At 36.8% G+C, this 14,866-nt stretch overlaps 1 protein-coding gene across 12 annotated transcripts in view; it reads left to right on the top strand.

Annotated features, from left to right (window-relative positions):
- HERC1 (HECT and RLD domain containing E3 ubiquitin protein ligase family member 1) overlaps positions 1 to 14,866 on the top strand; it is a 230,823-nt gene that overhangs the window by 104,502 nt on the left and 111,455 nt on the right. For all 12 annotated transcript variants that reach the window (XR_005196792.1, XR_005196793.1, XM_037731214.1 and 9 more), the window contains 7 exons: positions 1,559 to 1,684; positions 3,548 to 3,769; positions 7,017 to 7,169; positions 7,296 to 7,428; positions 8,818 to 9,009; positions 11,422 to 11,643; positions 13,560 to 13,733. Coding sequence is in view for 10 of the 12 variants with exons in the window: in XM_037731214.1 (XP_037587142.1) it covers positions 1,559 to 1,684; positions 3,548 to 3,769; positions 7,017 to 7,169; positions 7,296 to 7,428; positions 8,818 to 9,009; positions 11,422 to 11,643; positions 13,560 to 13,733 (1,222 nt within the window). In the remaining 2 variants the exon portion in view is untranslated. The remainder of the gene's footprint in view (positions 1 to 1,558; positions 1,685 to 3,547; positions 3,770 to 7,016; positions 7,170 to 7,295; positions 7,429 to 8,817; positions 9,010 to 11,421; positions 11,644 to 13,559; positions 13,734 to 14,866) is intronic.

Genomic DNA, 14,866 nt, shown 5'->3' with positions numbered 1-14,866 from the left:
AAAAAAAAAAAAAAAAAAAAATAGTGTGATGCTAAAAGGCTGATTGAGGCTGAAAGTCCTCTACACAGCGATGAGGTTTATCAGATTTATTTTGATAATTTAGATTGATGTGGCTGGGCTATTTTTGGGGGGAAGATAACATTTTATGTCTGTCACTTAAAGTCTTTTCTACTGGGCTAGCCAGATTCTTCAAAGGAAGTCTCTTCTAAGCTACTGCCAGAAGGTATAAACCGGAGCGATGATCTTCTGGTGGGGAAAAAGAGCTTGGGAGTCTCAATATTCAGAACGAACACTTTGTCTTAAAATCTCCCAATTTTAGTTTGATATTCCTACCTTCCACTTTGCCGGTTATCTTAACCAGTTTTCAACCAGTCCTCCTGTTTTGAGCTCCTCCTTTGTTCCCACTTGCAGGAGTACATGAGCCCCCAGAAATTCTACAGTATAAATCAAAGTGGTTTTTTTTGGTTTTTCTCATTATTGACTTAGGGTGTAGCCATTTCAGGTCTTTTAAATCGGTTACCCTTTATCTGTTCCTTTCTATTTCCAAAATTTTGATGATGTTTTTTCCTTTATCAATTTTGGAACAGGGGTCTTTTTGAATTATCCTACCTGCCACCGCTGGCCATTGTTTTAGATGGGCTTTTAGAAATAGAATACGTGCATTCAGTCCTTAATCCTTAGTCACCTTTGTTGAATTTACACAGCTAAAAGTTGGTTTTACCTTTTATTTTAGCTTGATTTTAGTTTGAGTAAAGTAATCTGAGAAAGTCATTAAAGATTTGTCCTGTTCTTAACTTTGTTGGAGGACACATGCTTTTTGATGGAAGGGTTATTCTTGTATACTTGAATTTTTTAATCATTGTGGTGATTCAAAGTATTATTAATAGAGCATTGATTTATAGAAACATTGAGTACTGACAAGCACTATGTAGTTTATCTAGTCCAACACTGTTTTACTGATTAAGAAGCCATGACCCAGAGAAGTTATGAGGCCTAAAATAATACAGCTACTATTCCTTATGCTGTTCCTACTACCTGGACTTTTGTGTAACCAAGTTCTACTAATTCTGCAATTCTTAAATGCCTGATCCTCAGTGAGGTCTTCCATGAGTCCATAGGCTGTGTTAATTGCCATGTTTGTGTTCTTATGCAAGTTCCTGCATCCTTTTACTTTCCCTATGTGACTCCTTTCACATTTATACTTTCTTGCTCAGGGTCTTTCTTTTCCATTAGATGTAGCTCACGAAAGCAGAGATTTTGTCTGTCTTATTCTTTCTGTACCCAAATCACTTTGCACAGAGCTTTACCAGTCTCAATGCTATAGAAACAACACTAAATATTTGTTGGATGATGATTAGGTATTTCGTGGCAAATCCAAAATATGTATTCATAGTCTTCTGAAAGACATCTGAAGGAGGACTTGCATGCTTTCTTTTTTTATCATGCCAACTTTTTTAGACTTACATGATCCTAATAGTCAGTGAATTCACTTTAAATGTGGTTTTATTAAAAACGTAAGAACCAGGCCAATCAGTACACTTTTCTCTTTTGATATTAGGTAGTAATTGAAACTCTGTCAGTGGGAGCAACCATGCTCTTACCTCCATTACGAGAACGGATGGAATTACTTCATTCTCTTTTACCCCAAGGACCTGATAGATGGGAAAGCTTATCTAAAGGACAGGTAGGCCTTTGCGTGCTATGTAAGTAAAGCAGTAGTATCATAAAAATTTAGACTGAAAAGGCAATAAAACTAATCAATTGCCATGTGTGCACAGAGCATAAGTGCTTGATGGATCTAATAAATCCTGGTTATTTAATATTTTATGCTGGAAGAGTTTCCAGATGTCTAACAACGTTAGGTGAAACAAGTGACAATTCATTAAGTTATTTGGGGCTAATTATTAAAATAAGGACTGATTTTTCCAGTGTTTCTTATGGTAGTAAGCCAGACACTCTGGCTTATTTGTAGTATGCTGAGTTGAAATCAAGTGCATGTGCTTCTCTTGGCTCCATGCTGAGATCTTTGTCTGAAATTGTTTGTATAAAGAGTAAGAGATGACTGTTAAGAAAAAGTATTTGATGATATGAGTATGCTTATTCTTTCCATTGTTATCTTATGTACCTTAAAATAAGTATGTTTTGCCCAACCAAGTAGAAGTTTCAGAGATACAGATTTGAGGGAAAAATTTGGTACTTATTTGCAGTATAATATCTACTGATACTTTTCTTTTTTAATCTTTTTTAGAGCTGGGCCTTGCTCTGTCATTCAGGCTGGAGTAGGGTGGTGCAATCATAGCTCACTTTATCCTTGAACTCCTAAGCTCAAGGGATCCTACTGCCTTGACCTCTGGAGTAGCTCAAACTGTAGGCATATACCACCACACTTGGCTCTTTTAAAAATTATTTTTGTAGTGATGGGTCTTGCTGTGTTTGCCAGGCTGGTCTTGAACTCCTGGCCTCAAGTGATCCTCCTGCTTTGGCTTCCCAAAGTGCTTAGATTATAGGCATGAGACCACTGTGCCTGGCCCACAAGTGATTTTTTTTTTTTTTTTTTTGAGACAGGGTTTCACTCTGTCACCCAGGCTGGAGTGCAGTGGCACAATTATGACTCACTGTAGCCTCAACCTCCTGGGCTCGAGCTTTTCTCCCACCTCAGCTTTCTGAGTAGCTGAAACTGCAGGTGTGCACCACCATGCTTAGCTAATTTTCATATGTTTTATAGATGGGGTTTTCGCTATGTTGCCCAGGCTGGTCATGAATTCCTGGTCTTAAGCGATCCACCTGCCTTGGCCTCCCAAAGTGCTGTGGTTACAGGCATGAGCCCCTGCGCCCAGCCTATGGATGATTTTTAATGAGTATTTTGTATTAGTTTAGATTTCAAGTGATTTTTTTTTTTTTCTGAGATAGAGTCTCACTCTGTTGCCCAGGCTAGAGTGCAATGGCGCGATCTCGGCTCACTGCACCCTCCACCTCCCAGGTTCAAGCAGTTCTCCTGCCTCAACCTCCCAAGTAGCTGGGACTACCAGTGCCCACCAGCACACTAATTTTTGTATTTTTAGTAGAGATTGGGTTTCACCATATTGGCCAGGCTGGTCTCGAACTACTGACCTTGTGATCTGCCGTTCTCGGCCTCCCAAAGCACTGGGATTACAAGTGTGAGCCACTGCACCAGGCCTCAAGTTATTTATTTTAAACATTAGAATAAGTAGTTGTCATTGGTAATGTCACACTGTAATGTGTAATATAATTTGTCTATTGGCGTTTCTTACTCCTCTGTACTTACAGTACTAAAATCATTATGCATAGTATGCCATGCTAGCTTAGAGGTTTAATGAAGGCTAAAATAAAAACCTGTAAGTTGCATTTTCCTAAATGGGATTAATTGGGTAGTTTTTGTAATTACATACTTCCTGAAGATGATTGTTTATTAAGCTATTAAGTGGATTAGTTAGCATCATTAGTATAGTTTTTTTCTGGGATCCTTTTGTTTTCTCTTCTAGTGCATATTATGCTAGTTACTTATTCCTATTTTATTATTGTTTAGAGAATGCAGCTGGATATCATACTGACAAGTTTGCAGGATCATACCCATGTAGCCTCCCTACTTGGCTATAGTTCGCCTTCTGATGCTACTGACCTCTCTTCTGTGTGTAATGGCTACGGAAATCTGTCAGATCAACCTTATGGCACTCAGAGCTGCCATCCAGACACCCACCTGGCTGAAATTTTGATGAAGACCCTCTTAAGAAATTTAGGATTTTATACGGTAAGTTTTGTTTTCCTTGTAGTAAGAAAAGAAGAAAGGGGTAGGGATCTCTTTAGTCAAGGTATTTCGACATCAAACACCTATGATAGAAATAAAACTCTAGACCCCTCTCCCCCAAGGGAAAAAACATGTCAAGTTTTCTGAAATATTGTGGGGACCAAATAACATGTATTTGAGAATTTCAGAGGGATTTATTTTAGAATTTTACTGGATTTTTCTGATATTGTAGAATAATAAACAGTAAAATAGGCAACAGCATTTTTGAGAGAATAATGAACAAGGGATTAATGTTGCCAGACATAATCTTATAATGAAGCAATGCACTTGATATTGAATGAGAATAGGTTGGTCAGTAGGAGAGAGGACAGTGGATCCTATAGCTTTCCCTGTATTCGGATGCTGTTAATTCTAAATGTCTAGTGTTTCTTAAATTCATCTTTTTTTCCTTCCATTTATTTGAGTTCTAAGCCAGATCATTATGATTTAGTGCTAATAGTGTTATAGCTGTTGTCACTATTGCTGGTCTCTTCTCAGCATCTTACTGCTGGAATAACTTTGTATTAAATAACTTCTTTGTATTAAAGAATACAATTTCTTTGTATTAAAACCCCTTCGGGCCAGGCACAGTGGCTCATGACCTTAATCCCAGCACTTTGGGAGGCTGAGGCAGTGGATCACCTGAGGTCGGGAGTCTGAGAGCATCCTGGCCAATATGGTTAAAACCTGTCTCAACAAAATAGCAAAAATTAGCTGAGTACCTGTAATCCCAGCTACTCAGGAGGCTGAGCTGGGAGAATTGCTTGAACCTGGGAGGCGGAGGCTGCAATAAGCTGAGATTGTGCCACCGCACTCAGCGAGACCCCCTCTCAGAAACGAAAGAAAAAAACCCTTCAGTCTCTTGATCATTGGCTCATGCACCATTCTTACCCGAGCTTGTCCTTTTCCAGAATTGTACATCGTACACCTATTTCCTGTTGTTTTTCTCTACAAATCTATGATGTAAGGCTTGACTATTCTAGGAAACCTTGCCCAAATAACCCCATCTAGCCAGAGATGTATATAGCTACACGTCTCTGTACTCATTAGCACTTACAGGATCAGAGTGTACTGTGCAACTTAACTTTGAATTGTTTGTATGTCAATTCATATTGTTTCCTATGGCTCTTCAGGGCCTGGTTCTGTGTGCTTTTTTTCTTCCAGTATAAGTCTTAGTGTTCTGTCCCATCCACATTAAGAGGCTGTTCACTAAGTCCAGAGTGAAAATTCTTCCTACAAAATTCTTGTCTTTCAGGTTTAAGAATGTAAATTTAATCTGATGTTAAGGGGTAATGGCTACAAATGGATAAGAATAATGTTGTGTATATAGCCATTTGCTAATGACTGAAATATTTTCCCAAGGCTATAAGGAATGTGACAACAAAATTGTAAGGAATATTAGAGCTGAGGCAGATGTATATATTATATGGAAATGGAAATATTAACTGCTTTTGAGTTGAAGTAATTATTATCTCTTTCTGATGTGATTTAAAGTTGTTCTAAGATTTTAAAATAATGATACTATTAACAACTTACAGCAAGGGCCCTATAGTGTTCTCATATTCTCTCTTGTATATTGTATACATAGACCAAATTTTCTGCCTAAAGATATTCAGCACATGATTATTTATAGGAAAAAAAGTTGGAAATAACAGAAATATCTAAAAATAGAGGAATGATTAAGTAATTTATGGTATATGTGTTTAATGGAATATTATATTACTTATATTTTATATACATATGGTTTATGAAAATGTGTAAAACGTTGATTCCGTTATAAAAGAGCAAACTAAGAATAGAATATGCAGTACAATATTAGGAAAAATATTTTAAAAAGACAAAATCAGGAAAGAAATACACCAAAAAATACTATAGTAGTAGTCATTTTCTTTGAGTGGTTGTTTAAATGATGCTTTAAACTTTTTAAAATAGAGTTTTGATATTTTCTAAATATACTTAGCATTTCTTTTAAAAAAATGTTTTAACTTGAAATAATTTAAAACTTACAGATGAGTTATAGGAATCATTCAAAGAACTCCCCTGCACTTTTCAACCAAATTTGTTCTCTCTTTCTAAATCATTAGAGAGTAAATTGCAGATGGCTGGCTGCCTTTGAGTATTTAAGCATATATTAAGTATATATATTTTTAAAACCAGGACATTTTCTTACGTAACAACAGAATAGTTATTGAATTCAGAAAATTAAACATTGATACAGAACTGTTACTTAATATATAGTCTACATTAACATTTCTATAGTTGCCCCAATAGTGTTCTTTATAACAGTTTCTGACCCAGCCCTTCCCCATCAGGATCTGGTCCAGGATCATACACTGTATCTAGTTATCATATCTCTTTTTTTATTTATATTTTTATTTTATTAGAGACAGGCTTTCTCTTACTCAGGCTGGAGTGCAGTGGCACTATCATAGCTCACCGCAGCTTTGAACTCCTGGGCTCAAGTGGTCCTCTCACCTCAGTCTCCCATGTAGCTGGGGCTAGAGGTGTGCACCACCATGCCCAGCTAATTAAAAAAATAAAATTGTAACAACAACAAAAAAAATTGTAGAGATGAAGTCTTGCTGTGTTGCCCATGCTGGTCTTGAACTCCTGACCTCAAGCAGTCTTCCTACCTCAGCCTACCAAAGTGTTGGGATTACAGGTGTGAGCTACCACACCCAGCTACTTCGTTTTTTTTTTTTTTAATGGAAAAACCAAGTAGAAGTTACTTGATGAATTTTACCATCTAATAGCTAGTATCATAAGAATTATAGCAAATATTTAAAAATCGGTAATGGGAGAAAGGCTGTAATTCTTTTTTGTTTGTTTTTTTTTTGAGACGTAGTTTCGCTCTTATTGCCCAGGCTGGAGTGCAGTGGTGCGATCTCAGCTCACTGCAGCCTCCACTTTCTGCGTTCAAGCGATTCTCCTGTCTCAGCCTCCCGGGTAGTTGGGATTACAGGCGCCTGCCACCATGCCCAGCTAATTTGTATAATTTTAGTAGAGACTGGGGTTTTGCTATGTTGGCCAGACTGGTCTCAACCTCCTGACCTCAGGTGATCTACCTGCCTCAGCCTCCCCAGGTGCTGGGATTACAGGTGTGAGCCATTGTGCCCGGCCCATATAATGCTTCTTAAATCAGATTTATGGTAGGACGTTACTTTCAATTTCAAACACTTCAAATATAAACTTCCTTTGTGTGTCATTTTAGGATCAAGCATTTGGAGAGTTAGAAAAGAATAGTGATAAATTTCTACTTGGAACGTCATCATCAGAAAACAGTCAGCCTGCTCATCTTCATGAACTGCTATGTTCATTACAGAAACAGCTGCTGGCATTTTGCCATATCAATAACATTAGTGAGGTATGTAATTTATTTGTTTTTTATGATGATCTATCAGGGATCTTGAAACTCAGATATCTGGATAGGCCATGATATTTTTGGACCTTGAGTCTTTAGAAGTAATAATTTAGGAACTTTTCTCCTTAGAATTCGAGCAGTGTGGCGTTGCTTCATAAACATCTTCAGCTTTTGTTGCCTCATGCCACAGATATTTATTCACGTTCTGCAAATTTGCTCACAGAAAGTCCTTGGAATGGCAGTGTTGGAGAAAAACTAAGAGGTGAGTTTGGTATTTTATTATTTCATTTCGTATTTAAGCAGTGGTTAAGAAGCAAGAATACTTGCATTTCCAAAGTCTTAAGAGGGCCAGAAGCCTCTGACTGGAAAAGGAATGATCTTGAATCTCCTTTCTATTGAAGATTCCTTTAATCTTAGTTTGGGGGTAGTGTTAGCAGTGATTGATCTTAAAAAGAGCCTGCTTGGCATGACAGAGGCCTAATTTAAAGGCATTGGTTGATATAAACTCAAAAAGATTAATTTTAAATGGCATAAAGTGAGCTTTTTTTAATCTGGTCTTTAAAAAAAAAAAAAAAACCTGTTCTTTCTTTACCTCTCTCTTTAGCATTTACCATTTCTTCACTTTCCTTCTTGAAATTCTTTCTTCTTTGGGCTTCTGTGTAGTCACAGTTCTTTTTTTCCTCCTCTTCCTCTGACTACTCTTTTTCAGTGGGTTCCTGTAGGCTTCTCTTCCTTGGACATGCCCTCTAATATTGAGGATCCTCCGAATTTGGCCTTCAGTCCTCTTTTCTCCCCCAATGGCATTATCTAGTGTCAGTGTCTTTAACAGCCGTATGTATATTAATGACTCCTATATTTCCATCTAGCTGAGAACACCTTTCCTGAACCCTAGAGTCTTCTTTAATTGCCTACTGGGTGTTTTTTCTTTGTTATCGAAAAGACAACTAAAATTTAATGTTTCACTCAAACCAGTTGCCTCTGAAGTTCCCCCACTAAAAAAAAAAAGAAACAAGCTGTGAAACTGAAACCATTGCTTATTAGATACTTCTGTTTGGCTGTTCCACAGCAACTAAAATATGTTCAAACTGAGCTAATTTCTGAATGGCCCTCTCTGCCCTGATACACAATGAAATATTGAAACAAAATTGATTTAAAACCAATATGCATTATAAAAACACGTTTTAAGCCTATCTTGATTTTTTTAAAAAGTAAGTTTAGTTTAAAAACTATAAAAATATTCCCTCACTAGCAGGTAAGCACCAAGAGGACAAGAATTTTTGACACTTTGTTCATAGCTTTATCCCTTTCACTTAGAATTGTGCCTGTTATATCAATAAATATTTCTAGAGTAAATTATAAAATGAAGATAAATTAATGAATGAGAAATTCATAATGCATTTTAAGGAAAACAGTTACAATCCTTAGAATTTATTGGCATGGAGGATACATATGCTTTCCTGTAAAATGTTTGTTGGTGGTGCTTTCTGAAAGAGAGTAAACATGATACTACATCAGCTACCAAGTAGGTGTTCAACGGAGAGTTATTGAATGAGTCTACTCTAGTTCTATGCTAAAATAATATTTCTTAGGTTCCTTTTTTAAAAGTTCATTTGAAACAATTGTCCCATGTTTAATTTCTTGCCCTTCATAGATGTGATATACGTCTCAGCTGCAGGCAGTATGCTCTGCCAGATTGTTAACTCCCTGCTGTTACTCCCTGTGTCAGTGGCTCGGCCTTTATTGAGTTACCTCCTCGACCTGTTGCCACCTCTTGATTGCCTTAATAGACTCCTGCCAGCTGCAGATCTTTTAGAAGACCAGGAGTTACAGTGGCCTCTTCATGGTAAGTAAAGCAATAAACGAGCAATTAATGCCTTTGAGAAAAGTTGTTCCTCTTGCACACATCACTGTATTTTTCCACTGGAGCCTATCTAAGGGACTTCCTCACTGAAATCTTAAAAATTTTTCAAGTTTAATTAAGGCCTTTTATTTTATTATAAAGAATCCATGCTGGAGCGTGAAAGAATCTAGATTTTAGTCTTGGCTCTGCTAGTAACTTGCTCTATAATCTTGGGAAAGTCACTTATTCTTAGAGCCTTGGTTACTTCTCTTGGAAAGCATTGGGGTTGGAAAGATGACCTTGAGGGCCTATCTTATTTTTATTTATTTATTTTTTTATTTTTATTTTTATTTTTATTTATTTATTTATTATTTTTTTTGAGACGGAGTTTCGCTCTTGTTACCCAGGCTGGAGTGCAATGGCGCGATCTCGGCTCATCACGACCTCCGCCTCCTGGGTTCAGGCAATTCTCCTGCCTCAGCCTCCTGAGTAGCTGGGATTACAGGCATGCGCCACCATGCCCAGCTGATTTTTTGTATTTTTAGTAGAGACGNGGGTTCAGGCAATTCTCCTGCCTCAACCTCCTGAGTAGCTGGGATTACAGGCACGCGCCACCATGCCCAGCTGATTTTTTGTATTTTTAGTAGAGACGGGGTTTCACCATGTTGACCAGGATGGTCTCGATCTCTTGACCTCATGATCCACCCGCCTCGGCCTCCCAAAGTGCTGGGATTACAGCCTTGAGCCACCGCGCCCTGTCGGGCCTATCTTATTTTAACATTATACAGTTTAGTGACCAAGTGTCACTTAGTCCAAGTGTCAAGTTTACAACCATATCACAGCAAAAAAAAAAGAGAAAAATACAACCATATCAGGATGTTGATTAGGCTTTATATGGAGATAGTCCAGGTTTATTCTTTTCTGAAGTGTCTCAGAACTTGATAAGATTCAGTCTGTCAGGTGAGTAAGGTATCATTTTGTTTTATTTTTTTCTTCTGTATATTTTTTCTTCTGTATATTTTCTTCTGTACATATTATTTTTTTCTTCCATATATTATAACTGATATTTTTCTATAATTTTCTTTTTTCATGCTATCCTTTCCTAGTTTTTCTACCAAAATATACTAATCTCATAGCATGAATGTGCAACTTCCCTTTTTCTCCTATACACTGAAATAATTTGTGTGAGACAGGGGTTATCTCAGTTTTAGAAGAATTTATCTATGAAACTGTCTGGCCCCAGTGTTTTGTTTGTAGGCAGACTCTGCCACTTCTCTTTTCTTCAGTGGTTAGTGTTCCCTTCCATCTTAGTTTCTTCTCACATCCATTTTGGAAATGTATATTTTTCCAGAAATGTTATTTTGTTGGTTTTCAAATTTATTGGCATAAAGTTGTTTATAATATTCATGGTTAAAAAAATCTCTAGTATATCTATGGTTATATCCTCTTTATTCCTGTTTTTTGAATCTGTGTCAACTTTTCTTCTTGAGTAATTTTTTTAGTGGTTTATCTATTTTCCTTTTAGATAACTTGCCCACTGTCATTTCAAATAACTACTTTTTAGGTTTGTCGATCTCTATTTTTATTTTACTGGTGTGTGTTTTTTATAGCTGTCATTTTGTGAAGTGAAGAACTTTTAAAAACAAATGTACAATAAGAAAGCATAGGTCTGGGCTGGGCACAGTGACTCAGGCCTATAATCTCAGCACTTTGGGGGGCTGAGGCGGGTGGATCACTTGAGGTTAGGAGTTGGAGACCAGTCCAGCCAACATGCAAAACACTGTCTCTACTAAAAATATAAAAATTAGCCGGGCATGGTGGTGTATGCCTGTAATCCCAGCTGCTTAGGAGGCTGAGACAGGAGAATCGCTTGAACCTGGGAAGCAGAATTTTCAGTGAGCTGAGATCGTGCCACTGCACTCCAGCCTGGGCGACAGAATGAGACTGTTTCCCCCCACCCCCCACCACCCCCCAAAAAAAGCATGGGTCTGGATATTAAGACAATTCTGAATTCATGCTTTAAAAAAACATTAGACAATCTTGAGTGTCATTTTAATGGATAAATTTGTATATTGATTTTGGAGGAATAAATTCAGAGTACTCTCTAAAGATGGTGAATTTTGGTCTGGATAATAAAAAGTAGGAATATAATTGATTGGAATAATTTGTCATATGTTTTATCTTAAAATTAGTAACATTACCAAGGAGAATTTTATTTGATTACGTAACTTCTCTGGATATTATTTTAAATTAGCCCAGTAAAAAGAAAAAATATAGAAAGTTTTATAATTTGTGTTTTCATTGTAAAATATTTTGCATCAATACCTTATTGCAGTACAGTAGGGGACCATGAGAAAGATTTTGAATCTTAAAAGTATGAGATAAAGACACAATTACTAATGATTTTGTCTTTAGGAGGGCCAGAACTGATTGATCCTGCTGGTCTGCCATTACCTCAGCCAGCTCAGTCTTGGGTATGGCTTGTGGATCTAGAAAGAACAATTGCTCTCCTTATTGGGCGGTGTCTTGGTGGCATGCTTCAGGGCTCCCCTGTGTCTCCAGAGGAACAGGACACTGCATATTGGATGAAAACGCCACTTTTCAGTGACGGTGTAGAAATGGACACTCCTCAATTAGGTAATTTGCTTCTCTGTAACGTTTAAAATACCTGCCTATTTGTACCTCAGGTGAAGTTTATTCTGAGTTTGCTAAATAGAGAACTGACAGGCACCAATTGCAACATTAGCAGCGTAGGAAATCTGGGACTATGACTTAGATCCCTAAGAAAAATGGTTAAATCCTGCAGCACTGTATGGTGAAAAGAGCCCCCAAAGGAAATAGAAATTGTAGGTCTGGTCCTACGCTGTCATATTTGTCACTCATTTTGAGCAAGTCATCTTATTCAGTGCCTCATCACTTATCTTTCGAAGCTTGGGGGTTATGAAACTGCTTCATGGAATGTAAAGCACTGTAAGAATACTTAACCATGACTTACCAATGCAGCATCCCTCCGTTATGAGTGGCAGTCTCTTCTCCCAGCCTGTCTTGCTTTCATGCTGACATTATGTTATGTGAGTCCTAATTTTTTCTTCCCCATTTACAGTGCCTTTAGGGTTTCCCTTCTGCATCATCTTCCATTTGTATATTTTGCTGGCAGACCCTTTCCTAGACTAAACATGAAGACTCACCCCGTACTGCAGATGATCAGTTGTTTTATCTAGGATTGGTCCTTTAATCCCTCTAGGCTTCTCATTTTGAGTCTATAAAGTAATGATTTGTATTAGACAGACTACATGACATTATTAGATCTAAAATTTATTATTTCTCTGATAAGACAAAGAGACTCAACATTTCCATGAAGGAAGGTCCAAGAGAGATTGAGAGAAAAGAAGGAAAGGAGGAGAGCTGAAAAGAAAAAGTAGAGCAAATTATGAGAAAGATTATGCTTCAGGATTTGGAGGGTTGGAGAGTAGGAATGAGGGAAGTAGTTGAGGATTTTCTTCTGTTTCCAAATATGAGTGTACATTCATTTCATGTATGAACCAGAAAGTGATTTTGGCCATGGCTGATGAATGCTGGACAAGTATTTATGAAATATTTTGTTAAATTAAAATTATGGATTTTCAAGGGATATTTAACATGGTAAAGATAGTTGCACTGCTATCAGTGTTTAACCTTGTGACAATTCTAAAGGACCTCTCAAGAACAAGAGTATTTCTATATCTACCTTCCTCATATTTCTGTTCTATTACTCAATTAAACTGTCCTTGAATATTAAATCAATTTCAGTTTAATATTTTCACTTTTAAATTATAAAATCATGAAACTATTAAAATTTTATTTTACTTGTATGTATTAGAAAAAGGTTAGCCTTTGTAAAATTATAACTATACAATAATTCGGTTATATTATGGGTTAAATTGACTTTTAGTACTAGCCTAAGAACCTCACCATCACTTAGAACATGGTTTTTTTTGTTTATTTAAATGTGAAATGAATTCTGAATATCAAATGTTTTACTGAAAAGTTAGGAACCACCTGTATAAATATAAATATCAATTGAGAAATTGTTCATGGTATCTTTTACATGGATCATTTTTAACTGATTATTTTTACTTAAGTCTGTTAAAAAATGGTCTAGGCTCTTTTTGAATGGTTCCTTGTTTCTCAGAGGATACCATTTCATTTTGAGCAAGGCAATGTTTTTTTACACAAGACTGTTGCATGTGTAGGACATTTAGTTTCTCTGGCCTCTGCCTGCCAAAATGCCAGAGCTGGGGTGTATAGCTCAGAGGTAGAGCATTTGACTACAAAATGCTAGAGCTTTTTTTAGAGTGTCACATTTGGTGGAGTGTCACATCCTTCTGGAGAATGTAAGAGGGGTGATACTACCTCCAACTGAAAAACAGTAAAGGACTTTACTTTGGTAGCATCTACTTAAAATGGTTTAAAATTTATCATTTGATATGCATTAAATAAATGCGGTAAGATTTTACTTGTAGCACCAAAATTTATGAAGTTAAAATTGGTAACTTGAGTATTTTTTTTTTTAGATAAGTGTATGAGTTGCCTGTTAGAAGTAGCACTTTCTGGAAATGAAGAACAGAAGCCTTTTGATTATAAATTGCGGCCTGAAATTGCTGTCTATGTAGACTTGGCACTGGGTTGTTCTAAAGAGCCTGCTCGAAGCCTTTGGATCAGCATGCAGGACTATGCTGTTAGTAAAGGTAAGAAAAAGAAGATAAAGGGAGTAAATTTTTAGTTAGCTCGTAATGCTCACAAATATATATGCAATATATATTAATGAAAATCACACGGATCGCCCTATTTTTTTTAATATGAAAAGGTATTTTATAAATAACATGTTTAAACAATCTGTTTTTCCCTTTGTGGAGAATAGTGTAGCTATTTCTTCATATACGTGTTTCCACTTAAATGTACTATGTGAAAATTGAGATTTACGTAATAGATTTATAGGTAATCATTTTATTAAAAGTATAGTAGTCTCCCCATATCTGCGGGTGATATGTTCCAAGGCCCCCAGTAGATTGCCTGAAACCACAGGTAGTACCATACTCTATATACATTACGTTTTTTATTGTGTATACATACTTACACATGATGAAGTTTAATTTAGAAATTAGGCATAGTAAGACATTAACAGCAACAATAATAAAATAGAATAATTTTAATAATATGTTAACTGAATCATTACTTTTGCACTTAGGGGCCATTATTAAGTAAAATAAAGGCTACTTGGGCTGGGCGGGGATGCTCACGCCTGTAATCCCAGCACTTTGGTAAGCTGAGGTCGGCGGATCATGAGGTCAGAAGATCGAGACCATCCTGGCCAACATGTTGAAACCCTATCTCAACTAAAATATAAAAAATTAGCGCGGGCATGGTAGCACGAACCTGTAGTTCCAAGCTACTTGGGAGGCTGAGGCAAGGGAATCACTTGAACCAGGGCGGCGGAGGTTGCAGTGAGTTGAGATTGCATCACTGCACTCCAGCTGGGTAATAGAGCAAGACTCCGTCTAAAAAAATGATAATAATAAGGGTTTCTTGAACATAAGCACTGTGATACTACAGCAGTTGATCGGATAACCAAGAGGGTTACTAAGCGACTTTGTGAGATTTCAGAAGATTTCCTACTCAGAAGGGCATGTACCTTAAAATTTATGAATTGTTTATTTCTGGAATTTTCCATTTAATATTTTTGGAGCACAAATGTTTTTGGACCACAAGTAATTGAAACCATGAAAAGCAAAACCATGGAAAAGGGAGGACTATTGAATTCCATGCTATGTAAATGGATCTATTTTAAGAGTCTGTTTAATGATTTGCTTCCCTTTGTAAG

Source organism: Cebus imitator, unplaced genomic scaffold (assembly GCF_001604975.1).
Source record: "Cebus imitator isolate Cc_AM_T3 unplaced genomic scaffold, Cebus_imitator-1.0 Scaffold386, whole genome shotgun sequence".
NCBI lineage: Eukaryota > Metazoa > Chordata > Mammalia > Primates > Cebidae > Cebus > Cebus imitator.
This window is presented reverse-complemented; position numbering and strand designations above follow the sequence as displayed.